The sequence below is a fragment of the Capricornis sumatraensis genome, chromosome 1 (genome assembly GCF_032405125.1).
Source record: "Capricornis sumatraensis isolate serow.1 chromosome 1, serow.2, whole genome shotgun sequence".
NCBI classification, from domain to species: Eukaryota; Metazoa; Chordata; class Mammalia; order Artiodactyla; family Bovidae; genus Capricornis; species Capricornis sumatraensis.
The window spans coordinates 16,856,669-16,884,298 of NC_091069.1; the positions used below are offsets into that span (position 1 = coordinate 16,856,669).

The window sequence follows — 27,630 nt, forward strand, 5'->3', positions numbered from 1 at the left end:
ACCCCTCATTGTGTACTTCTCTGCACAATATTGTGAGAGTTTTATCACATTATGGCATTCTAGTGTCCCCCAGAGACTCGATTTGCTGCTACTGCTAAGTCGCTTCAGTCGTGTCCGACTCTGTGTGACCCCGTAGACGGCAGCCCACCAGGCTCCCCTGTCCCTGGGATTCTCCAGGCAAGAACACTGGAATGGGTTGCCATTTCCTTCTCCAATGCATGAAAGTGAAAAGTGAAAGGGAAGTCGCTCAGTCGTGTCCGACTCTTAGCAACCTCATGGACTACAGCCTACCAGGCACCTCCGTCCATGGGATTTTTCAGGCAAGAATACCGGAGTGGGATGCCATTGCCTTCTCTGCACATTGTACTTCTTTGCACAATATTGTGAGAGTTTTCAGCGTTTTATCACTTTATGGCATTCTAGTGTCCCCCAGAGACTCGATTTAGACAGACTTAATTATAAAAAAGTAAAAGAATGATCTTGCTGCTAAGGTTGTGATATTTTACACCTATGACTGTAAGACACCAATTACCAAGATACACATGCATCAGATAACAGCCACCACTCTTACTTAGCTGGTGTGTGTATCAGGAATCACGCCAGGTGACTTTCCACACTTTCTTTCTTACCGTCTCAGAAGCCCAGCAGGATGGGCATCTCTGGTCTCTTGTCCAGAGAGCTGTGGCCCGAGCCCATCGTGAGACCGATCCTCAGCTCTGCCTGGAGGGACCCGGGTTCCAGGTGTCTCTGCAGCTCTGCAGCCTGGGCTATGACAGGAAGTGGACTTGGAGATGCTGCTGAGACATTTCACTTTGTGTTCCCATCACTGAGAGGTCTGGTTTCTTATCCTCTTTGAGTTCTGATGTCATCTGATGTAAGTCCTTTAATGTCTGTCTCAGTCACATCGGGCAGTGACCTTGCCTAGAGAAGACCATCACTTTTCTTCTACTTTTTGTTTAAAAAGTGCTTTTCAGGGAGCATTGGATTTTCAAGACCGGCAGACAGTGATGCAGGAGTGGACCGGCCCTGGGAAAGGCCGCTTCACCTTGGCGTGAACTCTGGGTTGTGTCTCCTACTTACTTTTCTGACTTACTTCGGATGTTCAGCCAGATGGCCAAGTCGAGGGGTGGGGAGTGGCAGCCAGTCATTGACCGTTGCGTGAGAGGTCACTGAAGGAGGGTGGGCAGCTTGACCTGGGTTCTCGGTGGGGGCGCAGGGGCGGCCAAGAGGCAGGTGAGGCTGTGCTGGAGTCTGGGCTCTGCCCTTGCTGTCTGGGGAAGCTGGCAGTTCCTTGTTTGAGTCTCAGTTTTCACACCCGATTGACGGCGTGGTCATATCTTTCCTTAGATAACATTCTAAGTGTCACGTGAAACAGTAGCATACAGGGGACTGAGCAGAACCCTGATGTCTGGTGTGTGTTTGAGGAGTATGGGTCCCCAGCCTCCCTTGCCTCCCCGCTCCTCCCACCGAGCATACTGGCGTGGTGTTTGCCGAGGTCGGGCACAGGGACCCAACCGCATCCTCAGCCCTGGTGCAGCAGAGGTATCCCACAAATATTTGTCGAGTGAATATAACCTCTAATTTGGTCGTTGCCATGGACTACAGGGCAAAACTACAAAAAAAACTGTACTGGAACAATGCGCTTGATTTTTCTTTCTTTCTTTTTTTTTTTTTTAAATGCATCACTGCTCCTTCAGCCTTAAGGAAGATGTTTACAGATACTTCTCTGTGTTTTGTTTTTTTCAGTGCCTGAAACAGTATGTGGAGCTCTTGATCAAAGAAGGATTAGAAACTGCGATTAGCTGTCCAGATGCTGCCTGCCCCAAACAGGGCCACCTGCAGGAGAACGAGGCACGTATGGCTGGGGAAATCGGGGTGCACGTGCGGGGGCTCCCCAGTGAGTCGGGGGTCCCAGGCTCTGTCCAGGATGACCTGGCATTGTGTGCTAGCCCTCAAATGGTTAGACTCCTTTTTCTTCTGTTTCTTCCCTTAGATTGAGTGCATGGTGGCGGCTGAAATTATGCAAAGATACAAAAAGCTACAGTTCGAAAGAGGTAGGTGCCTCGGTGTTGCAGACACTTACAACTCCTGTGACTGAATCCGGTGTATAAACTGGGGGGAGTGCTTCGGGTGGGTGCCACTCTGCATCATTGGATGCAGTACACGTGAAAACACTGATGTAAATTAGCCTTCTGAAGCTTGGCTGTCATTTGAGTTTTCTGCAGAGCTCACAGTTGAATGGCCTCTATTGGGGGGGGGTCTAGTTGGTAGCAGGAAAGATCCATGGAACAGCTTGCTTCTAGGGATCTGGGATTATGGGGGTGGTTTAAAGAAACCCTCATGGAGCGTTATTCTCCAGCCAGGTTAAGGCCTAACAGTCTGAGGAGTAATTCTTAGGCCGTCACAGAATTTAAATGATAGGAATCCTTGGAAGGAAGTCCCGAGGTCGGACAGGGTGGAATGGTGATGGTCACCACCCTGACCACAGGTCTGTTGCCCACACTGTCTACTGCACGCCGATGGGGCCAGTAGGTGCTGGGGTCTTGTCTCACTAAGCCTTACAGCCTGTTAGCTGACACCCGCAGAGGCTAACTAATGTGCCCTGGTTTCCGTCTCTGGTGGGTGGAAAGGCATGGACCAGGTCCCCCCCTCGCCCCTGCAGGGTCCCACCCTCTCCTCCTGGCTGCAGCCAGGCTGCTTCAGTGTTAAGGCACATTGATTTTCTGGTGGATCTTTGTCATTGCTATCTGAAATGCGCCATGTCCGTGTGTGTGTGTTAGTCGCTCAGTTATGTCCGACTCTTTACGACCCCATGGACTGTAGCCCTCCAGGCTCCTCTGTCCATGGGATTCTCCAGGCAAGAATACTGGAGTGGGTCGCCATTCCCTTCTCCAGGGGATCTTCCCAGCCTAGGCATTGAACCCAGATCTTCCACATTGCAGGCAGATTCTTTACTTGTCTGAGCCACCAGGGAAGCCCCATGCCGGATTCATAAGATGGTATTATTCTGTGGATTTTGTTTGATCTTGTTTTCATATCTCTTCTGGATCTTGGGCTCATCTGAAAAGAAGCAGAATAACAGACATGTGTAGACAATGTTCTGTATGTAAGACTTTATAGTGGAGATGCTGTATCTGGATTCTGTAATTTCCGGATGGGTTATTGAGCAACTGCTGTCTGCTCCCCACTCTTCCTGGATGGGTTCTTAGTGATCTCCTGAATCGGGCGTTCATGAGAGATGAGCACACCCCCGGGCTTCGTGTTTACAGGAAAACACTGTCAGGATGGGAATGGAATGCGGAATAGACCAGAGCAGTGTGTCCAGAGACACTTGTTTAGCTGAATGTGGAAAGTTTTTTTCTCCTTTTTTTTTTTTTAAGAAATGCTAAAGATAGCTGCATTTCCTCTTGAGACTCACTTTTCAAGGCAAAAAGAAAAAGAAAAGGTAATGTGTGGCCAACCTAAAAAATATCATACAGGAGTTCTGATAACGTTGAAACTTGTTTTCAAGAGCTTCTTTATTGAAATGCCATATATTCTTTGGTTTGGGGCAGTTTATAGCTTAAATATATGGCCATATGACACAAAAGTTGGTATGTAGAGCTATAAATTTGGATTTCTGAGGCTGTGAGCCTCTTCTGAAAACATTTTCCAGAGGGAATCTTGACAGAAACTGGCAGTTATTTGGGTTAGAAGAAAATGAACTTTCTGTGACATTGAATTTTAAAATGCAGCTGGGTAAATGTTCCTACCTAATAATTTTAACTGTTGTTATTTCTTCTGTACTTTGGCTTAGTCAAAGAAGATTTTTTTTTTCTTTTGCATAGTAATGAACCCAACTTGACTTAAGTTAAAAAAATATCTCTCAAAACGATCACTTTAGAATATTTTGCTAGCGTTGTGTTCAAAGCACCAAAAAAATAAAAAAAGGACTCAGACTTAATAGGACCAGAGGGCTGTCTGAATGGAATATGAAAATGTTAGACCTGAAACATGGCTATTAATTATAACCAGTCACTGAGCAAATGGACTGGTCACAGCAAGCACCCTCTTCCAACAACACAAGAGAAGATTCTATACATGGACATCACCAGATGGTCAACACTGAAATCAGACTGATTATACTTTTGCAGCCAAAGATGGAGAAGCTCTATACAGTCAGCAAAAACAGGACCAGGAGCTAACTGTGGCTCAGATCATGAACTCCTTATTGCCAAATTCAACTTAAATTGAAGAAAGTAGCGAAAACTGCTGGACCATTCAGGTATGACCTAAATCCCCTTATGATTATACAGTGGAAGTGAGAAATAGATTCAAGGGATTAGCTCTGATAGAGTGCCTGAAGATCTATGGATGGAGGCTTGTGACATTGTACAGGAGGCTGTGATCAAGACCATCCCCAAGAAAAAGAAATGCAAAAAGGCAAAATGGTTGTCTGAGGAGGCCTTACAAATAGTTGTGAAAAGAAGAGAAGCGAAAGACATAGGGGAAAAGGAAAGAGATACCCGTTTGAATGCAGAGTTCCAAAGAATAGCAAGGAGAGATAAGAAAGCCTTCCTCAGTGATCAACGCAAAGAAATAGAGGAAAGCAATAGAATGGGAAAGACTAGAGATCTCTTCAAGAAAATTAGAGATAGCAAGGGAAAATTTCATACAAAGATGGGCACAATAAAGGACAGAAATGGTATGGACCTAACAGAAGCAGAAGATATTAAGAAGAGGTGGCAAGAATACACAGAAGAACTATACAAAAAAGATCTTCATGACCCAGATGATCATGATGGTGTGATCACTCACCTAGAGCCAGACATCTTGGAATGCGAAGTCAAGTGGGCCTTAGAAAGCATCACTATGAACAAAGCTAGTGGTCTATTGAGCTATTTCAGATCCTAAAAGATGCTGCTGTGAAAGTGCTGCACTCAATATGCCTGCAGATTTGGAAAACTCAGCAGTGGCCACAGGACTGGAAAAGATCACTTTCCATTCCAATCCCAAAGAAAGGCAATGCCAAGGAATGCTCAAACTACCACACAATTGCACATCTCACACACTAGCAACGTAATGCTCATAAATATCCAAGCTAGGCTTCAGCACTGTGTGAACCATGAACTTCCAGATGTTCATGCTGGATTTAGAAAAGGCAAAAGATGCAGAGATCAAATTGCCAACATCCGTTGGGTCATCGAAAAAGTGAGAGACTTCCAGAAAAGCATCTATTTCTGCTTTATTGACTATGCCAAAGCCTTTGACTGTGTGGATCACAACAAACTGTGGAAAATTCTGAAAGAGATGGAAATACCAGACCACCTGACCTACCTCTTGCGAAATCTGTATGCAGGTCAGGAAGCAACAGTTAGAACTGGACATGGAACAACAAACTGGTTCCAAATAGGAAAAGGAGTACATCGAGGCTGCATATTGTCACCGTGCTTATTTAACTTATATGCAGAGTCCATCATGTGAAATGCTGGACTGGATGAAGCACAAACTGGAATCAGGATTGCTGGGAGAAATATCAATAACCTCAGATATGAAGATGACACCACACTTATGGTAGAAAGCAAAGAAGAACTAAAGAGCCTTTTGATGAAAGTGAAAGAAGAGAGTGAAAAAGTCGGCTTAAAACTCAACATTCAGAAAACTACAATCATGGCATCTGGTCCCATCACCTCATGGGAAGTAGATGGGGAAACAGTGAGAGACTTTATTTTTGGGGGCCCCCAAATCACTGCAGATGGTGACTGCAGCCATGAAATTAAAAGATGCTTGATCCTTGGAAGAAAAGTTATGACCAAACTATACAGCATATTAAAAAGCAGAGATATCACTTTGCCAACAAAGGTCCTTTTAGTCAAAGCTATGGTTTTTCCAGTAGTCATGTATGGATGTGAGAGTTGGACTATAAAGAAAGCTAAGGGCAGAAGAATTGATGCTTTTGAACTGTGGTGTTGGAGAAGATTCTTGAGAGTCCCTTGGACTGCAAGGAGGTCCAACCAGTCCATTCTAAAGGAGATCAATCCTGAATATTCATTGGAAGGACTGATGCTGAAGCTGAAACTGCAATACTTTGGCCACCTGATGCAAAGAACTGACTCATTTGAAAAGAGCCTGATACTGGAAAAGATTGAAGGCAGGAGAAGGGGATGACAGAGGATGAGATGGTTGGATGGCATCAGCAACTCATCGGGCATGAGTTTGAGTAAACTCTGGGAGTTAGTGATGGACAGGGAGGCCTGGCGTGCTACAGTCCATGAGGTCACAAAAAGTTGGACTGGACTGAGTGACTAAATTGAACTGAACTGAGCAAATTCTAGATGGGATCAGTGAAGCAGTTTTCAATTTGCTCTCTCCCTTCGAAAAGTGAAAGTGAAGTCGCTCAGTCATGTCCAACTCTTTGGGATCCCATGGACTGTAGCCTACCAGGCTCCTCCCTCCATGGGATTCTCCAGGCAAGAGTACTGGAGTGGGTTGCCATTTCCTTCTCCAGGGGATCTTCCCGACCCAGGGATCAAACTCGGGTTTCCCACATTCCAGGCAGACGCTTTAACCTCTGAGCCACCGGGGAAGCCCTTTGAAGTCACCTTCAAATGAGGATGGTGACTAGTGGAAAAGTGACAGTCTATATCATCTTCTGACAATGTTTAGTTACTAAAAAGTGCTATGGTCACGGTTCCAATACTCCCTCCATTTGTACATCTCACGTCAGAGCCTTATTTTAACCTGAGTGTCCCCACTCTTCCAGCCAGGGTCCTTGGGGAGCAGGACGCTGAGAGGGAGGTTCTGGGAGGAGGTCTGTTGTGTACACTCTGTCTGCCAGCTGTAAGATCTCCAAAGCTGGGAGCTACAGGCTCCCCGGGAAGGTCATGCCCCATGGCGTTACACACGAGTTCCTTTTTGGACACTGGCTGGGCCTTGGTGCACTGTTTGCTTACATTTCCGGGTCAGTGGGAGCTGGAGCAGCATGAGAAGGAACGGAGGACCCACTGCCCTGCACAGCGTGTCTAAGAAAGAGGAACACCTTTTACAAGAGTCTTGGGCTTTTTGATGAGTATGACTGTTAGGGACTTACTTTATTTTTATTTATGTATCTATCTTGGGGAGAGGGGAGCTAAGATTTGTTTCTTCATCTTGTGCCAGAAAATATACTTCTTGCTTTGTTTGAAAATATATTAGGTACAAATATGTGCATGTATGCATACTAGATACAATGTGTATAATATTTATAACATATTGGCTATAATGTATCTAATGTATAGTATATCGATGTGATAGTATATATGTGGTATATATAGTATATATAAATACATAGATGTGATGGATAGATAAATAGGTAGATAGGCAGACAGACATCGATATGTGTGCATACACACATCCTGGAAAGAAAAGCTGTGCTGGTGGCCAGTGTGGATCTTCCTATTGGTTGTGTCCCATCTTGCACACCCAGCGGGCAGACTCCAGCAGCAGAGGGATCTTGTAGAATTTTAATAGACGTCCGAGAGCAGAGCCGGGCTGTGCTCTTGGGGTGGGGGGTGCCAGCAGCACTGAGAGAGGGGGGCTCTGAGCTGGCAGCTCAGTGGGGCAGGGTGTTTGCCCTCCGCCTGCCGCAGGGAGTCTCTCCCGTGGGGATGGGCAGCGTCCTCTCACAGCTCCAAGAGGACACAAGTCACACGATGCAAGTAGTTACCATGGAAACACTAACTAGGTCTCCTCTGCTGCGCACCGCATCCTATAATCAGGGCTCCATGTGCGGCCCTGAGAGGAGTGACCGAGAGATGCTGCCCAACGGTGACAGGCAGGAAGAGACCTTGGAAAAGCTGGTTGCCTCCTCTTGGCACAGGCTGCTGAGAGCAGGAAGGGGGCACCATGGACACTGGAAGGTCCTGAACTGGGCAGTCCCCTTAGGGGCTCGGGTGGACCCGCATTGTACCCTCTGTCAAGTCAGCCAGGAAGCCGACCCAGCGGAGGATGTAGCTTATCCGCACGCGTCCTGCCGTCTTTGCAGACTGAACACCCACATCCTGCAATGCCGTCCTTGCAGGGGCCGTGCCTGTGGGGGCCCTGTGATGTAGGTGAGGCAGGTCTGGGTTCACCCAGCCCGGAGCCAGAACTGGTGGTAGAGAAATCCAGATAGGGGCAGGGGAGGGCCGCCAGGTAAAAGGCACAGCGCTCTGGGGGAGCAGCCTTTAGCATTTTCTCCCCCCTACCCCCTGTGCCCCAGGGTACCGTTCATCCCTCCGTCCTTCTTTCTCCTGCCCTCTCAGCCCAGGAACCCGCAGACCGCTGTCCCCACACGCGTGCATTTTCCCCACGAAGCCACCTCCTCGGATCTAGCAGCCAGAAACAGTCTTACAAAAGCAAACACTCTCAGCTCATGACAAGGCTTCGTTTTACACATTCACTCACCACTGAGGCCTCAGGAAGATTTTACCTTATTAACATGAACATCGATGAGAAAGTATCACATTTTCCTGGATGCCAGAGTTCCTTTGTATCAGCAAGTCTTCTAAACCTTCTGCTGGACCTACTGGTTTGATAGTTTTTGTACTATTGATTGCGTTCAGTTGCTTTAGTCTTATCCAACTCTTTGCGACCCTAGGGACCATACTCCATCAGGCTCCTCTATCCATGGGATTCTTCAGTCAAGAACATTGGAGTGGGTTGCCATGCCCTCCTCTGGGCGCTCTTCCTGACTCAGGGATCAAACTTGCATCTGCCTGTATCTCCTGCATTGCAGGCAGATTCTTCACCCACTAAGCCACCCGGGAAGCCCCTAGGTGCTATTGATTAATTCACCTTTTTAAAATAGGGTAGGAGTCAGCCAACCATGGCTGGTGGGCCAAATCTGCCTGGCCCCTGGCTTGGCATTGTAAATAAAGTTTTATTGAAACACTCCTTTACAGATCAACACAGCTGCTTTTGTACTTCCGAAGTAGAGCTGAATAGTTGGATGGAGACCTCATGGCCTTTAAAGACTGAAATACTCACCATCAGAATTAGATGATAAGGTGGTTTTCAGTCTGTTGGTACCCGACAGGAACTTGAGGGCTGAATCTGGCTTCCAGTTCAGGGAACGTGGCAAACACACGCCTGTTGAGGGGCAGCCCAGCCCACCTGCAGCCCATGACAGCCGCAGCCTGCTGGGGGTCCCAATGTCTACACATTCCGTCTCTGATGTGGGTGAACCGGCCCATTCTGGCACTGGCCAGTCACATGGCCGAGAAGAGCCTTTCATTGCTTCTAGGTTCACAGCGAAATACAGTCCGTTCCTTCTCAAGAGTGACCCTGGGAACAGCTTGCAAATCAGTGGCCGACTTGGAGGCCTTTGCAAACACCCTGTAATCCTTTGGCCTCCTCGCCTTTTGGCCTGGCATCAGCATCTGTGTGGGTTCCGGTTGGGTGCTCCCTCCTGCCGCCCAGCACTGAGAGTCCAGTCACACTGGACAGAGGGCCCAGGGGACCCATCATCAGGCTCACTGTGGTGGTGTGGGCAGCTCAGGACCCTTATTTAAAGAAACGTGAGATGTGGACACAGATGTGAAGGCATGTGAGTGTCACAGGGTCTTGTTTTTCAAAATCAGCTTTCTCACTAATTTCATTAAATCAGGCTCCACTTCAGAGGGAAGACTGGCTGTCGAAGAATGAATTTCACACAGTCCTTAGCTCAGGGCTTTGATGTGATTTGGGATGGAAACTGTTGTAGGCGGATGGGCCCTTCAATGAGAAGAGCCAGCCATCTCCTATTCATCTTATCCTTCCATCCTTACCCAACATTTTGGGGTGCCCACAGCACATCCCGTCCAAGGCTGTGAGACTTCAGATGGGTTGCTGTGGCAACACCGTGTCTCAGGGCAGGCAGGTAGGGGCAGGAGGCACTGGCTGGACCGTGGGGTTCCCAGGATGGGGCTCTGGAGCCTTGAGGACTCTGGGGGTACTTGGGGGTTTGCTCTTGGGGTACTTGGGGGTTTGCTCTTCCCCCATGTGAGTGGGCTGGGGAGTGGGGAGTGGCTGGAGGGAGGAGGGGCCAAGGGGCCCCCAGGTGGGTCCCAGATCCTAAAGTTCATGTTATGTCTGACCTTGATTTTCTTTTCTCCCTTAAATACAAGAAGCTGTGTGCTGACGTGTCCATCTGTCCTAAGCCACGCCAGTTCCCTGGTCCTGCAGACTCTGACTCGCCCATTTTTTCTGTGTCAGAGGTGCTCCTGGACCCCTGTCGGACTTGGTGCCCAGCGTCTACGTGCCAGGCGGTGTGCCAGCTCCAGGAGATGGGGCTGCACACCCCCCAGCTGGTCCAGTGCAAAGCCTGTGACACAGAGTTCTGCTCTGCCTGCAAAACCAGCTGGCACCCCGGCCAGGGTTGCCCGGAGACCATGCCCATCACCTTCCTTCCCGGGGAGACCAGGTACCTTCCAGCGTGTCTTTCCTGGTCACCTTGTACTAATGAATGAAACAGAACCTGTTAAACTGGTGCACGCCTCGCAGTGCAAGAGTCTCAAGCTTAGGAAGACCCCAAGGGTATAATCGTTTGTTGTTGGTGGTGGTTTAGTCACTGTGTCTGACTCTTGTGACCCCGTGACTGTATTCTGCCAGGCTCCTCTGTCCATGGGGTTTCCCAGGCAAGAATCCCAGAGTGGGTTGCCATTTCCTTTGTCAGGGGATCTTCCCGATCTAGGGATCAAACCTGCGTCTCCTGCATTGCAGGTGGTCTCCTGTGTTGCAGGCGGATGCTTTACTGCTACGCCACCAGGGAAAGCTGGGTAATTGTTTGGAAGCTCACTGGTCCTCAGATAACCGTGTAAAGTGATGATGTATTTAACCCTTACAGTGACTATGACACTCAGAATGCATTCAAAATGCCGGAATTTGCTCTCAATTTCAGTGAATCTCTACTCATAAATGCTTTAGGTTCTGCACAATCTGCTCAGTTCTGTGGAGAATCACGTTCCCCTTGGTAAATGCCATGAGTTCATAACAATATAGCAAATTCACCCCATAATCGGTGAATCTGAACCACTTCTTCAGATGACTCTGCATTTTCAGCTGACATAAAATTTAACAGCATGGGCTGGGTATCCTTCTACAGTTAAACCTAGAAGCATACCTAGGTTGTCATTTTGTGAGCAGCATAGAACCCTCGCTGCCACTTACTGGGCACTTCACACAGGCTTGCCCTGCCCAGTGCCCTTCATGCATAATCCCGTCTGCCAAACTCACACCAACCAGAAGCTGGGGCTCAGAGAGGTTGCCACCCAGCCTGTGTGCAGAAGAGCTGCACTTGAACTCAGGCTTCAGTCTGTCCACGCTCACCTCTGTGGCCTGCCCAGACCTTTCAGGAAAACGATTTTGTACAGACACCAAGTAGATCTAAGTAAATGATTAGCATGTGTGTGTTTTAAACATTTTTTTTCCTTGATAATAACAAAGAGCATACTATGTATTATTAACCTTTTGGAAAGTATATGAATATATGAATAAGGACATAAAATTAGACCTCCCTTCTAAGCCTCTGCCCTGTTTCTTTGGTTTGTCTGTACACATCTAAATTTAGATCTGTGCTGACATTGCTCATTTTTTCCCCCATAGTTGCTGATTCAGTTTTTTCTCTCTCTCTTCTTTTTTTTTGGTGATTATTTTCCAGAGTTTGAGATTCTTTGGTTTTGACTTATTTCACTTAATAGCAAGTGACCTCATAACAGCCCACTCCAGTATTCTTGTTTGGGAAATCCCGTGGACAGAGGGGCCTGGTGGTTGACAGTCCCTGAGGTCTTAGAGGGTCGGACACGACTGAGCACACCCAACCTCAGCCCCTAGCTAGTTGAGCTCGTGATTCTGGGGTGGCCCCTGCTGGCAGGTCACCCTGCAGCCTCCGAGCACAGCCTGACAGGGTCTCTCCTGCTTCAGCTCTGCTTTCAAGCTGGACGAGGACGACGCGCCCATCAAGCGCTGCCCCAAGTGCAAGGTCTACATCGAGCGGGACGAAGGCTGTGCCCAGATGATGTGTAAGAACTGCAAACATGCCTTCTGCTGGTACTGCCTCGAGTCCCTGGATGTGAGTACCAGTTGGGTGGCGGGGCACTTCACGGGGCAGGCTGAGCAGGAGGTGTGGCCCAGCCGCTGCACAGCAACTAAGGGGGCGCTGCTGGGCCATGGAAGTCACACCGTCAGGGGGCGCTCCTGGGCCATGGAAGTCATGCCGCCAGGGGGTGCTCCTGGGCCATGGAAGTCACACCGTCAGGGGGCGCTCCTGGGCCATGGAAGTCATGCCGCCAGGGGGCGCTCCTGGGCCATGGAAGTCACGCCGTCAGGTGCTTATTCTGTGCCTGTGAAAATACGAGTTCCTGAGATGCAGTGGTGTCAGAAGACGGGAATTGGTGCAGGAGCTCCGAGAGCGCAGCCTCGGTTTTCAAGGAGTGGGTAGATCTCAGCATCTTAGGTTTCTGACTGTGGGGCTGTCTTAGCTCAGGCTTGAACCAGAATCATCCCCGCCACCAGGGAGCTGAAACTGGTTGCTGATCTCTTGGATGTGGGGGTTGGATGTCTGAGTGCCGGCGGGCTCGGGTTTGGAACCATCTTCTTGGTGTGCAGGTGGCCGCCTTCTTGCCGCGGCCTCACCTTGCAGAGAGAGGACCCTCTGGACCCTTTCCTGTTCCTCCAAGGATACGAATTCCATCATGGGGGCTGCAGCCTCGTGACCTCATCTGAACCTGGTTACCTCCCAGAGGCCCCGCTTCCAAATCCCATCACACTGGGCATTAGGGCTTCCCCAGAGGAGTTTTGGGTAGGGGGAAACACAAGCAGTCCATCGCAGGGACCATTCCTGGAAGAGCAAGGATGAGAGGGCCGTGGATGCCAGGGACAGAGCAGTTGCTTCAGTGACAGTTGTCACCTGCAGGGCCGAGGAACACAGGACCCTCTGCCGTCTGGCCTCATGTGGCCACCTTCTCCCAGATGTACCTTGTGCTGTCTGTTTCACAGGGAGATCCTGCCAGGGGTGCTAGGCTCGCTCCATCCCAAGTCCCTGCCTTTGCTGGAGCTCCCAGGCCTAAGGCAGACCATACTTTTTTCCAGCTTCCTGTTCACTTTCTCATCTGTATCAGGAGTGGGCATCTTGCCAACATGATGACATTATGACTCCAATTTTATAAGAGTTTGTTTGTACATCTGTTCCTACAGTGTTAGTGGCTTAGTCATGTCCGACTCTTTGTGACCGCATGGACTATGGCTTCTGGAGAATGGGATTCTCCACGCCAGAATACTGGAGTGGGTTTCCATTGCCTTCTCCAGGGGATCTTCCTGACCCAGGGATTGAACCCGGGTCTCCTGCACTGCAGGCAGATCCTTTACCGTCTGAGCCACCCATGATCAAATAGAACTAATCATCTATTAAAATCACTGTAGTTGGTGACAGTCAAAGCCTATTGAATCATATATCATAAAGGGCTGGCTTTATATTTCTCTGTCCTTTACAGCCAGAGAAGGCAATGGCACCCCACTCCAGTACTCTTGCCTGGAGAATCCCATGGATGGAGGAGCCTGGTAGGCTACAGTCCATGGGGTCACTAAGAGTCGGACACGACTGAGCGACTTCACTTTCACTTTTAACTTTCATGCATTGGAGAAGGAAATGGCAACCCCACTCCAATATTCTTGCCTGGAGAATCCCAGGGACAGAGGAGCCTGTTGGGCTGTGCCCTCTATGGGGTCGCACAGAGTTGGACATGACTGATGCGACTTAGCAGCAGCAGTCCTTTACAGCAAAGGTGTGTCCTGGATGGATCCAGCCCACCCCATAATAGTATTAAGATTTAGTTAGAATAAAAGGAGGCCAGAACGGCCCCATGTTTACCTTAATGGGAGCTCACTTGTCTGACAGCAGCTCCTTCTCATCTTGACCATCTGCAGTCAGAGCACCATGTCTGGGTGAGTCTCCTATTGAGAGGTTATTGCAGGTGATTCAGCTTTATACATCCTTGCAGAGAAGGGTCAACTCAGGCCTCACAGTTGAAGGAGAAAGAATTCTTAACAGTGTGCAAAGTGGCAGAACTTTGAAAGTTTGCCTGTCCCAAGATGCACAGGTCTAGAGACTGTCAAGAAGACAATTAACATCTGTTTGAGATGGACGCTTGAATAAGCTAACAGGTCTGTAATTCAAAGGCCACCTATAAAAATATTACACAGATTGCTTCTTTCTGGTTTTTTCTTTCGAAAAGCCTGTTGTCCCTTTGTTAACTTAAAATCACTAAATGTATAGGAGATCATTGTGTAACGGAACAAATCTGGGGAGTATATTGCCGTCTTTCTGTCCTGGAGGTTTCCTTTTCCTTTCCTAAGCAAGTTTAATAAATCACTTGGGAAGGTTAATTTTCTTCAACTTAAAACCAATAATAGGTTTGTTCACTGACTTTGTGCAATGGGAAGGGGATATTTAAAATGATATCTGAAGCATTACCAAGTCCTTAGGGTCTTCAAAGTCTATATGTATATGGTTTCTCTATGTATCATGTATATGTGTATATATATATATATATATATATGTATACATATATGGGGCTTCCCTAATGGCTCAGTGGTGTGGAATCTGCCTGCAATGCCTGGGTTCGATCCCTGGGTCAGGAAGATCCCCTGGAGAAGGGAATGGATACACACTCCAGTATTCTTCCCTGGAGAATTCCATGGACAGAGGACCCTGAAAGGCTTACAGTCCATGGGGCTGCAAAGAGCCAGACATGACTTAGCGACTAACACTTTTCAGTCTAGACATAGTCTCTCTGTATATCGGGAAGATCCCCTGGAGGAAGACATGGCAACCAACTCCAGTATTCTGGCCTGGAGAATCTTATGGACAAAGGAGCCTGGCAGGCTACAGTCCGCAGCGTTGCAAAGAGTCAGACACGACTGAAGTGACTTAGCACATAGTCTCCTATATTATATAATTCTATATATCATACATAGTCTCTCTATATTATATAAATATATGATATATAATTTTACACTTAACTGTATTTTTTTTGAAAACTGATCATTAATTTCTATTATATTATCTACTGTCTGTCCTGCTATTTCCCATTCCTTGTCAACTTTTCCTAAAAGGGAAAGGAAGTGAAACACCAGTTTTAACTACACGTTATCAAACCTCCCAGTGGATTCTGGGGGGAAGTATTAGATGTGGACAGACACAGAGCCTGACTTGCAGAGAGACCATAGCTTTGCTGTGACCTCTCCTGCGACCTTGACATCCCATCGATCTGTCTTCTTTGAGCCCAAGGCTGTTCGCTCTCTGCTCTGGTCTCTGGAGAGACACCCTGTCTGTCCCTCCGTGTGTCCTTCTGACTCAGTTCTAAAGCACACTTCCTGCCAGCAAGAGACCCCATTGTTTCCAGGCTCCCAAGGACCAAGACAGCAATTTCCTCCTTGAAAGCCGGCATCCTTGGGGCCAGGAGTGTCCTGTTTTTCTCTATAGATGAGCAGCTGCTGCCTAGTGACCCTGTGGCCACAGAAAGCAGACCCTGAAGGACAGGGAATCTGCTCTGGGAAGGTCAGTCAAGGACAGTAGCCATGACTACTGTAGCCATGAAAGTGTGTGAACCAGGTCTGGAAACAACAGCATGTCCGGAGTGGAGGCGGAGCTGGTAGGTCTCCCATCTCTCCTGGGGAGTTTTCCTTCCCTGAACCAGCTCCTGAGCACCCCTGTGCCTCACGGAGTTACCCCTCATCTTCTGGCGCTGCCTTCCATCTTGGTCCTCAACCGCCCACCCAGCTGGGCCCGGCCCCCAGTCCTCAAAGGGGAGGCCCTGGACCACACCCGCTCATCTGCTGCACCGCTGGCCCCACAGTCACTGCTTACAGTCGGCGGGGGGCCCACTCACTCTCTTTCTTTTGGGGTGAGTGAATAGTTACTGTGTATGAAGTGATGGTCATATGCAGCCTCTGTGCTTTGCTCTGCATACCTGTTACTTCATCCAGCCATCCCCAACCTTTTTGGCTCCAGGGACCAGTTTCGTAGAAGATAGTTTTTCCGTGCACTGTGGTGGGAGGGTGGATGATTTGGGGATGATTCAAGGGCATTACATTTATCGTGCATTTTATGATTATTGCATCAGCTCCCCCTTAGATCATCAGGCATCAGATTCGGACGTGACAGGTAGAATGCTTATTTCCTGTTTTTAAGAAGCCCATGAAGGTTAGGGATCTTTTCCCAAAGCCCCAAAGGAGTGAGGAACAGACCCAGCATCCATTCTCGGGCCTTTCAGACTCCAAACCCCACCACATGGGTTACACCAGCCTCCGTCAGGCAGACCCGACTCAGAGTGGGACAGGAAGTCTCAGGCCTTCCGTGGTGGGGCTGCTCTGAGTCCATTCATCCATCTCTGAGCATCTGGCTGCCTGAGCTCTGTGGCCAGCTCCATTGTTTCTGCATCCACCCAGGAGCTTGATGTGGCTCCTCTGAACAATGTGAAGGAAATGTTCACGCTCAGCGTCCACCTGGGTTCCTGGCAGGCCCTGCGGTGGTTATTCCCCAGGCCTTCTTTCAGGAACTTAAGGTCACAATGAAGTCACTGTTACATTGTGAAAGCATCTTCCAGCGCTTTTGTCAGGGGGAAAGCTTTCGTTTTGTTCAGGAAACGTGCCGTGAGTGTCAACAGCTCCGCTCTGCATGAAGGGGGTCAGGGGGGACTGCCAAGTTGAGGCCAGCAGAGTCTGTGACCCCGAGGAGCTGGTGACCCCCCAGTCGAGAAGCCCCCAGTAGCACTAGGTCCCTGTGGGCGGTGCCACAAGCCGATGCGTGTGGGGTCTCCGGCAGCCCCTCCAGGGGTGGGGGGCTGGTCCCTGGGTCCAGGGGCGTCAAGGGTGTGGGCATAGCTGATGGAGAGTTCACCTACCAGGCAGAGGGCAGAGTGTGGGAGGCGGGCTGCCTCCAGAGAACAGGATGTGAGGAAGAGCGTGAGCTGTACATGGCCTGGGCCTGGCCGAGGTGGGGGCCGTGACCGGGGTCTCTGGGCCGAGATAGAGGTTGACCTCCATCACAGGGGCTCATGGCCCCCAAGCACTGGTCCACGGCAGGTTGATGAAGGTCACGCGGGGCGTCTGGACCCCGAGTCAGGAGCTGCAGTCCCCAAAGGCTCCCAGTGACTGTAACAAGCAACAGGGTTTGTGCAACTTTGCCAGAGGAGATCCCTGCAGACTTCACAGCTGGGCGAGACAGCACAGTTCGCCTTGTGTTTCATAAGACAAATCTAGAGAATATCCGAGAGCCTCCGGAGCAAGACGTTATGAAGAGCAGCCTGGCAAAATGAGACCCCGGATGAAAAGTTAACCTCCATGGTATGTGAGTGAAAGAAAAGAGAATGAGGAGTTCAAGGAAGAGAGAGTGCTCAGTGGACACAAGTCATCAGAAACGGCTTTGAGAAGACATCCCCAGCCGGCTGAGCTGTGTGTTCATCTCTGCCCATGTTCTCCTGGACAGCTGAGGGGCTGGGACCGGGGGGTGAGGTGGGAGGTGGCAGGCTGGGCCGCCCACCTCCCTGGAAGGCATCTCACTACCACCCCCCCAAAACCAGAATTTCCTGCTACTCCAGGACCCATTCAGGCTCCAGGAGGCTGACCTGTGAGGTCATCAGACTGGAGGCTGACGGTTCCCAGGACCAGAGGAGGGCTCCCGGGCAGTGCCACCCACGGGGATGCTAAGGGACACCACTGTGACCAGCTCTGCCCAGCTCCAAGAGGAATGGCCTCCTGTCTCAGACACGCTGGGCCGGGGCTTATTGCTCTTCTCTCAGAAAGAGGCTCTGCTCACGCTCTCGGTTACATGAGGAAGCAGCATGGGCCTCCCTTCGATGCTCCTTGCTGGTGCTCCTGTTAATGGAGGAGCAGAGCGGTTTGTAGAGAAGATGCCCTCCTGCACCTCGGTTCCTGCTTGCTTGGCGATGTAGTTAACGAGGCTGACATTGCTTCAGGGGCCCGACTCCAGGAGCCCCTGCCGGTCAGGTGAAGACTCCCAGGTGATTGGAGGTGGAGGTGGGGGTGTGGCGGGGGTGGGTGCAATGGGTGGGCAGGACGTTTCCGCCAAATCGGAAGGGAGTCGCCTCTCCGTTCTAGACAGTCGGGTGAACTGTGGACAGAAGACTGGTCTCCAGCCAGCTCCTGAGCCGTGAGAACGTTTTCTGGTCTGAGCAGAGAAGAAGCACTTTCCGGGCAAGAAGGCTGGGGCTAGAGGCCGAGGATGGACCGTACACACACCGGAAATCATCTCATCTGGGAGTAATTCTGACAGGGTGGCAGGAAGCCGGGAAGGCAGGGACTCCGAGGAAGAAAGCCCCAGGGCTGCTAACGGCTCCCGGAGCGGCCAGCCTCTGACCTACTTCTTCAGAAGCCCTGCATCAGCGCGGATTCCTGGAGCCGGAGCCAGGCTTGGACAGGGGCCGAAGTGGGAGCAGGGCTCCCTCTCGTGGTCTGTGAGCCTTCGGTCCTGGAGGAGGGAGGGGGCCCAGGAGGCTGGGTTGACCGCAGCCCTTTCCCGTGAACTCGCTTCCTATGCTGTTGTCTGTGTTCCTTTGTTTCCAGTGTTTCTTTTCTTTTCTTTTCTTTTTTCATTTCAAAATAAGGTTTATTTGGAATGCTGCTGCTGCTAAGTCACTTCAGTCATGTCCGACTCTGTGCAACCCCATAGACTGCAGCCCACCAGGCTACTCTGTCCCTGGGATTCTCCAGGCAAGAATACTGGAGTGGGTTGCCATTTCCTCCTTCATTATTTGGAATAATTTTCTTTAATAATTCTACATTTTTATTCTGGGGAATGCACAGGTATAGACAACACGGTCTTCACCATTTATTGAAAAGGTGTAGTCTTTGTAGTAATTTTTGTATTAATTAGTTTTTTGTATTAGTTTTTGTATTAATTAGTTCTTTGTTTTAATAATTCTATATTTTTTTTCTGGGGAATGCACAGGTATAAACAAAATGTTCTTTACCATTTATTGAAAACGTGTAATCTTTGTATTAATTATTTTTTGTATTTTTGTATTAATTAGTTTTTTGTATTCATTTTTGTATTAAGTAATTTTTTGTATTCATTAGTGTATTAATTAGTCTTTGTATTAATTCAAAAAGATAAGCAGCTTCTTTCCTGTAAAGAATTCTCACCGCACTTGAACTCAGACTCTGGAGTACTCAGCAGAGAGGAGTCTGGAATGGCCAGCCAGAATCAGTCAGTCAGTTTTCTTTCCTCTCAATCAGATACTTGAGATAGGAACTCTAGTTCTAAATATTAGGAAAGAGAAGGAATATGACAGCCTGCTGCAAACTTCAGGAGCAGGCAGGATGCGCTGAGTGGAACGTGCCATCCCATCCACCTCTGTTCTTTCTCTCCCTCCACAGGACGACTTCCTCCTGATCCATTATGATAAAGGGCCCTGCAGGAACAAGCTGGGCCACTCCAGGGCGTCTGTCATCTGGCATCGGACACAGGTAGGAGGCGGCATGCCTGGGGTTTTGATCTCGGGGACAGACACACACACAGAGAGAGAGAGAGAGAGAGAGAGAGAAACAGGACCTGTGTGTGTCATTTCCAGAAGACTTGCCAGCTGGACAAAGATCTCCCATATAGAAAAACAGCTAGTAAATGCGGTAGCTGCCAGAGTTTTTCCTGGACTGAGATTATGCTTTTGGTAGGCCTTTCTAACATGAATGGTGGTGGTGGTGGTTTAGTCGCTAAGTCATGTCCACCTCTTGCGATCCCATGGACTATAGCCTTCCAGGCTCCTCTGTTCATAGGATTCTCCAGGCAGGAATACCAGAGTGGGTTGCCATTTCCTTCTCTAGGGGATGTTGCTGACCAAGGAATCGAACCCAGGTCTCCTGCATTGCAGGCAGATTCCTTACCTAACATGAATACGCCCCATGTTTTAGCACGAGGTGGCTCTTCAACATCAGCCATCCAATTGCTTGTGCCTACTCCTGGCCTTGCTCATGACCTACTGTGCATGGTCCGTCCTTTCTGGCTCTTATTGTAGAGCTTCCCATAGAGGCGCCTGGTGAGCGCATTAGTTACAGGGAAGGGTGAGAGGGAAGGGATGGAAAGGTCCCCGCACCGTGATGTCTGTGCAGCTGGTCGGTGGGGTTACTCATACTTTCAGCAGATGTTTACTTCCTCCTGTGTGCCTGGCGCTGTTCTAAGAGTTGGAAACTCTAGTGAAGGAGATCAATGGAGCTTTCCCTTATGGCCGCACATCTTCTGTAGGGACAGTGAGCCAGGAGCAACATATGGTGTGAATTCAAATGTAGGGAAGGGGTGATTGGGAGGGGTCTTTAGATGGTGCGGCCCAGAAGGCTTCTTGGAGGTGGTGCCTATGGCCAAGGACTGAGGGATGGGGAGCTGGTGGTGGGAGTAGGTGGGACAGGGCAGAGGGGACTGTCCAGCCAGAGGAGGGACAGTTCATACAGGGGGACAGTCTAGGCAGAGGGGATAGAATTGGGCTGAAGGGCAGAAGTGTGGCATGGAGGTCCGTGCGGACAGAGCAGGAGGAGGTAGCAATGGTCAGAGATGATCAGGGTGGACCCCATGGGCATTGCAGGCCACGGTATGATGTTCAGGTATGCTGCGGGCGTGGAGGGAAGCCCCTGAGGGGACCAGCAGGCAGGCGTCAGTGCAGGCCAGCTCCTGGGGTAGGGAAGAGCTTCAGTGGACTCCAGCCTTGTTCCCGGCACGTCTCAGCGCAGCCCCAAGGCAGGCCATCTGGGAGTCGCAGGAACCGAGTCTCAGGTGGTTTCCTAGGAACAGAGACGGGCTGCCTGTAACTGTGCTTCTCCCGTGATCTCCACTGCAGACCCCCTGGCAGGGCCAACGGGTCTTTGGCCGGCCGATGGTAGCCAGTCTGGCTTTGCACCTGTCCTCTCCGCCTGGTAGAGACGCCGGTGCTGCAGACAGTGTGTCAATAAAGGCCCATGGCTGCATTCCAGGAAATCGCTTTTAAAAAGCAGGGGGTGGCATTGACTGGGATGCAAGCTGGGCAGTTCTGAGTGCACTAAAACCCATAAATTGGGCATTAAGTGGCTGAGTTGTAAGGTATGTAAGTTATAGCTCCATAAAGTTGTAAGAACAAAACAAAGCACAATGGACTGTGAACTCCATCCGGCCCGAGGGCCAGTCTGTTGACCTCGGTGTGAGAGTGGATTTGAGCTGCATTTTATTTTGCCTTCCGGGCCAGCACGGCCAGCTCCAGGGCTCCCCCGCCCTCTCTACACTGGAATAAGACACCGAACAACAGAAACAGACTCTTGCGCAGTTCTAGAGGCCAGCAGGCTGAAGTCGAGGTGTGGGCAGGGCCTCTCTCCCTTGGAACCTGTAGGAGGGTCCCCCTGCCTCTTCCAGCTCCAGATGGGGCCCTGCGATCCCAGGTGTGTCCCTCCGGCACTTCACCTTGTCTCTGTGTCCAGATGTCCCTCTTGGTGAAGACACCAGTTGTAATGGATTAGGGTCCATCCTGGGAATGTCATCTTAACCTGATTCCCTCTGTAAAGAACTGAAGAGCCTCTTGATGCAAGTGGAAGAGGGGAGTGAAAAAGCTGGCTTAAAATTCAACAGTCAAAAAACTAAGATCATGGCATCCGGTACCCTCCCTTCATGGTAAATAGATGGGGAGAAAGTGGAAACAGTGATAGATTTTATTTTCTTGGGCTCCAAAATCACTTTAGAGACTCTTGAACAGAAAGGAGATCCAGCCAGTCAATCCTAAAGGAAATCAACCCTGAATATTCATTGGAAGGACTGATGCTGAAGCTCCAATACTTTGGCCACCTGATGTGAAGAGCTGACTCATTTTAAAAGACCCTGATCCTGGGAAAGATTGCAGGCAGGAGGAGAAGGGGACGACAGAGGATGAGATGGTTGGATGGCATCACTGACTCTACAGACATGAGTTTGAGCAAGCTCCAGGAGTTAGTGATGGACAGGAAAGCCTAGTGTGCTGCAGTTCAGGGTCACAAAGAGTCAGACTGAACAACAGCAATCTCCGTAAAGACCCTGTTTCCGAACAAGGAGCTGTTTTCTCTCCTTGCCGTCTCTCCCGATGGCTGGAGCCACAGAAAGCTTTCCAGGAGTGCCTGAGCGCCGGTGGAGGTTGTCACCCTGTCTGATTACAAGGCTGGGCTGTGTGGTCACACCTCAGCCCTCATGCCTGTTAATTCTCAGGAATGAGTCTCGTGTTTCTGGGGTTGTGAGCGGAGCTGATAACAGGCACTTGGAGAACAGGCCCTGAAGAAATGCAGAAACATGGACAGGGCTTCCCAGCCTCCATCATTGTTGAGGAAGAAGCCTGTGGACACCTCCCACCAGCTCCTCTTGCCCTCATTGGTCAGCACCTTCTAGGGGCAAATGCTCAGCGCCAGCTCTGAGCAACCCCTGGAGCCACGTGGATGAGGGACATGCCCCTGATCTCAGGCTCCTCTCAGGGCTGGTGAAATTGAGCAGAGGCACCTTCAGTGTAAAGAAGGCAGGCTGCCAGCCCTCTAAACTCATCCACCCCCTGCCTTGAAACACACACACGCGCGGCCAGTGTTCTGAGAATTATCAGCGGGCCGTGGGGCGGGGGCGGGGGGCAGGCTACATTGTAGTTTTGGTCTCTTCTGCGGTGTCAGCTCTCCTGGGATAGCCGTTTCAAGCTGCCAGGGTGATGCCATTGCATGGAGAGCTGGGGAGAGGCGTGGGAGCAGCCCCCTGTATCCTCAGACACAGCCTCTCTGACCTGACCTCCGAGCATTCGGGCCATGGTGCAGCCGACACTCAGGCCACGTTCAGTGCCCAGTTTCAATGAACGTAATGTGTTCCAATCGTTCTACCCTCGCTTTGACTTGGCTTACCGCTACCAAGCCCTGGAGCTGTGTTGAAGAACTCTCTCTAGGGGAGAGGACTCAGAACCTCCTGGACTCCACTGGGCCAGTTCGTCCCATACTCACACATTGGACATTTGTGAAGGCAGAGACTCTGGGCTCTGCTTGGGGGCTGGTGATGGTCACACAGATCAGGCTCTGCCCTGATGAGTGGGTGCCTTGAGAAACAGTCTGAGTGGTTAACCACTCCTTTAAATCAGGGTTTGCCTGGGGTGAAGGGTCCTTGTTTCACATGATTCCCTCTTTATCCTCTGTCCCCACAGTATATCATTTCTGTCTGACATGTTTATAAAATGCTAAGTGATGATTTTTGTTGTGAGATATTTGCTTCCTGTCCAATTCTTTTCTGTTGGCTGACTTCCTTCTGACTATACCTGTTTCCTCCTTTTATAATGGAAGTGGGTCCTGGCTGTTCGCCACTCAAAAGCCGATAAAGAGGCCAGGTTGGTTGGAAAGAAAGTTTGCTTTATTTTGGAAGCTGGCAATAGGGTGGGGTGGGAGGGCAAAGGGTGGACACCTGTCCAAAAGCTGGCTTTCCCCCCACCCTCAGCAATCAGGCGACACGAGCTCTTATACACAGAAGGAGGGAGCAGAAACAGCATAGTCAGCTCTATCTGTCACCTTCACGTTGGTCATCGGTGGTCTGACCAGCGTCATCTTGATTGTTCTAAGTACAGTTAATCTTTAGTTCCAAGGTTGGTTGGTTCCCATCTCCTTGAGGACAGTTGTCAGAACTGTGGCAGCTCAGGTCATGACTGCAGTCCAGTCATCATGTAATTAACTCCTCCACCAGGTGGGAGGGTCAGTATCTACAAGACAGCTCACAGGACACGGCTCCGAATATTATCTCTAGCCCTTGAGGAGGAACTGAAGGTCTTTGACTTTGCTTAATGCCTTAAATTGTTGTTGTTTGGTCTCCTTTCATTGTTTCTCTTTGTTTCTGCGTAGTCTCACTTCTCTGATCAAACGTGTTCTTTGGCTAACATATTTCCACAAACAAAAGGCAGACAGAGGATGTAGGGCTGGGGCGAGGACCTTCAGGGTCCTGCTTTGTTTCACTGTCACCAATTGGGAATGACTGGGTAACCTAGCTGGTTCGACAGCACGCCGAGAAAGAGGCAAGGTAGACGGAGTGAAAGCGGGGGTGTCTTATTGACCAAGAATGTGAGCATCTGGCCAAGGGTTTTGGCCTGTTTTTGATGCAAGCGTCCCTGGCTCCCTGGAGAATGAGAGTGTGTTCCCAGTGGCCGAGGTGGTTCAAAGTGCCCTGCAGATCAGCGATGCCTTCCTGTGAGTTTTACGTATTCTGAAATAGCCATGTGCGTGATTTTATCAGAGTGTGATCTGAATTCAGACCTCACAATTGCAGTACTGACGTTAAATTCAGACAAATGGCCTTAGCTCTTCAGAAAGCATGGACTGTTATCATGAGCACAGTCTAATTTATAAACACCATGTGGTGTGTGTGTGTGTGGTGTGCGTGCACGTGTGTGTGTGCAGGTGTGTGCATGTGCCTGTGATAGTTTTCAGGTAAAATCAGAAGTCAAGGGACACTTTTGCTCACCCCGCTGTGATGCTGTAGCACTGTAGCATATTATCATATTTCAGAGCTAATACTAACCCTCAGAGATGTTTTACTTCATTTGTTTATTTTATCATTGAGAAACTGCTTCTTCGGTGGCGCTAGTGGTATAGAACCTGCCTGCCAAGGCCAGAGACATAAGAGACACGGGTTCAATTCCTGGCTAGGGAAGATCCCCCGGAAGAAGGAAATGGCAGCCCACTCCAGTATTCTTGCCTGGAGAATCTCCATGGACAGAGGAGTCTCGCAGGCTCCAGTCCATGGGGTCGCAAAGAGTCCGACATGACTGAAGTGACTTAGCACGAAGCCCAGAGAGGTGAACACACTGAGTCAGAATTGGAACCACGAGCCCCTGGGTTTGCGTATTTACCGCTCTGAACACTAGGTGGCAGATGAACTCCACCTTCAGTTCAGATTCCTGCTGTAGCAGCTGATGGAGGGAGCCAGGTAAAGGGCAACCTCCCAGCTTCTTTGTCCAGCTTCCCTCCCTGATTTGAATGACAGCCTGTGTACACTTGAGGCTTATTTCCTTTGATATGTACTCATCCCTAGGGGTAAACGCATGTTTTAAACTAAATCAACATTTGTAACAGTACATGTTAGACTTTAAACTCCAGGAATAACACAGGTCTTATTGTTCAGTCACTCAGTCATGTCTGACTCTTGGTGACCCCATGGACTGCCTCATGCCAGGCTCCCCTGTCCTTCACTATCTCCTGGAGTTTGCTCAAACTCATGCCATATCATTTCTGGTCACTGCCTAATGCACCGGGGTATGCCTTTCTGCTCTCCCACATGGAGTGCCTTCTCCCAGTCATTCCTGTTTACCACCTGTCTCCTCGTAAGCCTTATAATCTCAGCCGTTTCCCGTTGCACACACTTCTTCCCATGGCTCATGTATGTGTCTGGCTGCGGGTTTCCTTTACACCTGGAACCTGATAGCAGTTTTTGTAAACTGTGTTATTATCAGCTGTAATCATGCTGTCTTTCTACCAGACTGGGTGGTAGCCGAGAGCCAAGGTCTTATGTGCCTCTGTGTTTTCAGCATCTAATACAGTGCTGGGCTCAGAGGATGCTTGATAGCTAATTGAATCTGTACTTGAATGGATGTTTGGTTACTTTGACGAAAGGAGGGAAAGGGAAAGGAAGAAGAAAGGGGGAAAGAGAGGGAGAATGAAAGGAAGGAAGTGAAGGGAAAGAACTATGGGCAGATGGATGGATGGGTGAGTGAATGATGGATAGATGGATGGTGGGTGGACGATGAGTGGGTGAATAAATGGGTTGATGGATGAATGGATGGATGATACAGGTTGTAGATAGATGGATAGATGGATGGACAAGTGGAAGGAGAGATGATGGACATATGGAAAGATGGATGGATGTTGTGTGTATAATGGATGGATGGTTGGATGGACAGATGAGTGGGTGCATGGATGGATGGCTGGATAGATGGTGGATATACGTGGGTGGATGATGGATAGATGGGTGGGTATAGGTGAATGTATGCATGTATGGATGGATGGGTGGATGGATGGACGGATAGATGAATGGATATGGGTGGATATAGGTGGATGGGTGGATAGAGGCAGGTGGATGGATGGATGGATAGATGAATGGATATGGGTGGATAGAGGTGGATGGGTGGATAGAGGCGGGTGGATGGATGGGCGGATAGACGAATGGATATAGGTGGATAGAGGTGGATGGGTGGATAGAGGCGGGTGGATGGATGGGCGGATAGACGAATGGATATAGGTGGATGGGTGGATAGAGGCGGGTGGATGGAGGGCTGGGTGGGTGGATGGTGGCTGAGTGGGTGGTTGTGTGGCTCATACCTGTGGAGCCTGCGGGCCAGCCCCCTCACCCTCTGCTCCTGTCTCCGCCTTGCAGGTCGTGGGCATCTTCGCTGGCTTCGGGCTCCTGCTCCTGGTGGCCTCCCCTTTCCTGCTCCTGGCCACTCCGTTTGTGCTTTGCTGCAAGTGCAAGTGCAGTAAAGGTGACGACGACCCTCTGCCCACCTAGAGAGCGGCGCGATGCTGGAGCAGGACCCCTGCCTGCGGGAAGCGTGGTTCCCCCACCCCACCCCGCTGTCTCCCTCTCACTAAACATCTCTCTTGCCTTATGTGCCCCATTGAGCTTCACAGTGTCACGCCAGGACGCCGTGATTCCAGGGACTGATGTCAGGTCGTCGGCCGAGGCCCCAGGTGCAGTCACCCCCGGCATGGGAGGCAAGGCCGGCATGGGTGGGGCATGTCGCACAGGGTGGGTCTCTGCAGACTCGCTGAGGGAGGTGCTGTGCAGAGTGCCCCCCACCCCGGCGACGTTCTCCCTGTCCCGCTGGATCGGGACCCTCCATGTTGCCGAGCGGACTTCCTCATGCAGAGTGCAGTCCGTCTCCTCCCTGGCTTCGAGCTGGCGCCTCCTCGTGGCTGAGAGAAGTCCTTTGAGGATTGTGCTCCACTTCAGACAGAATCCGAGTGTTCTGACTTGAGAAAAGCACTCTGTTTATGACAACTCTTTTTATTACTAATGACATTTAGTAAAATCCTTTTTAGAAGGCGTTTCCCACCCCCCCACCCCACCCCCAACCGAGTAGTGAAAAATCAACACGGTGCATCGAAACCATTGTATGCCTTCTCTTGAGATGTGCAGTTTTAAGAATTTATGGTTAAATGGCCTTTCTGGCTCGGCCACTTTGCAGGAGATTTAGGAAGCCTTGCGTGCTCTTTTTGTCTTTTCTTGACGCTCGTGGAGACTTTTTGGATTGCTGTACGCTGTGTACTGTTATCAGCGCGTTTCCTGTATCTTTAAACAGTTGCGTTTCTTTAAACATACTGATGCATTTAAAGGAACATCTCCACCCTAGGTTCGCCTTTTGTTTTCCTCTCTCTGGTGATTCAGGTCGGCTCACAGGGCTCCTCTCTGTTCACCCAAGGATCAGCAAATATTTTTTCATGTCTTCAGAAACCAAATGTTTTACTTGGTAATAGTTTTGTTGAGAATCCCTGTGGTTTGGCTGTAGCGTCAGTGCCCTCAAGCAGACAAAACCAATCAAATAGTGACCCTGAATTCTGGGGGAAGAGCTTCCTGGCAGGGGGCTGGGGGGACAAGCTTCTGGATGTTCAGTTTTTGAAATGACTGAGTTATTCTGGAGAAATCATCTCTCT

At 49.9% G+C, this 27,630-nt stretch overlaps 1 protein-coding gene across 1 annotated transcript in view; it reads left to right on the forward strand.

Moving 5' to 3' along the window:
• Positions 1-26,795, forward strand: part of RNF144A (ring finger protein 144A) — a 127,695-nt gene extending 100,900 nt beyond the window's left edge. Inside the window, exons 4-9 of the mRNA XM_068979444.1 lie at positions 1,747-1,851; positions 1,994-2,054; positions 10,192-10,399; positions 11,899-12,046; positions 19,372-19,461; positions 26,354-26,795. Of these exons, the coding sequence (XP_068835545.1) occupies positions 1,747-1,851; positions 1,994-2,054; positions 10,192-10,399; positions 11,899-12,046; positions 19,372-19,461; positions 26,354-26,485 (744 nt within the window). The 3' untranslated portion in view covers positions 26,486-26,795. The remainder of the gene's footprint in view (positions 1-1,746; positions 1,852-1,993; positions 2,055-10,191; positions 10,400-11,898; positions 12,047-19,371; positions 19,462-26,353) is intronic.
• The last annotated feature ends 835 nt before the right edge of the window (positions 26,796-27,630 follow it).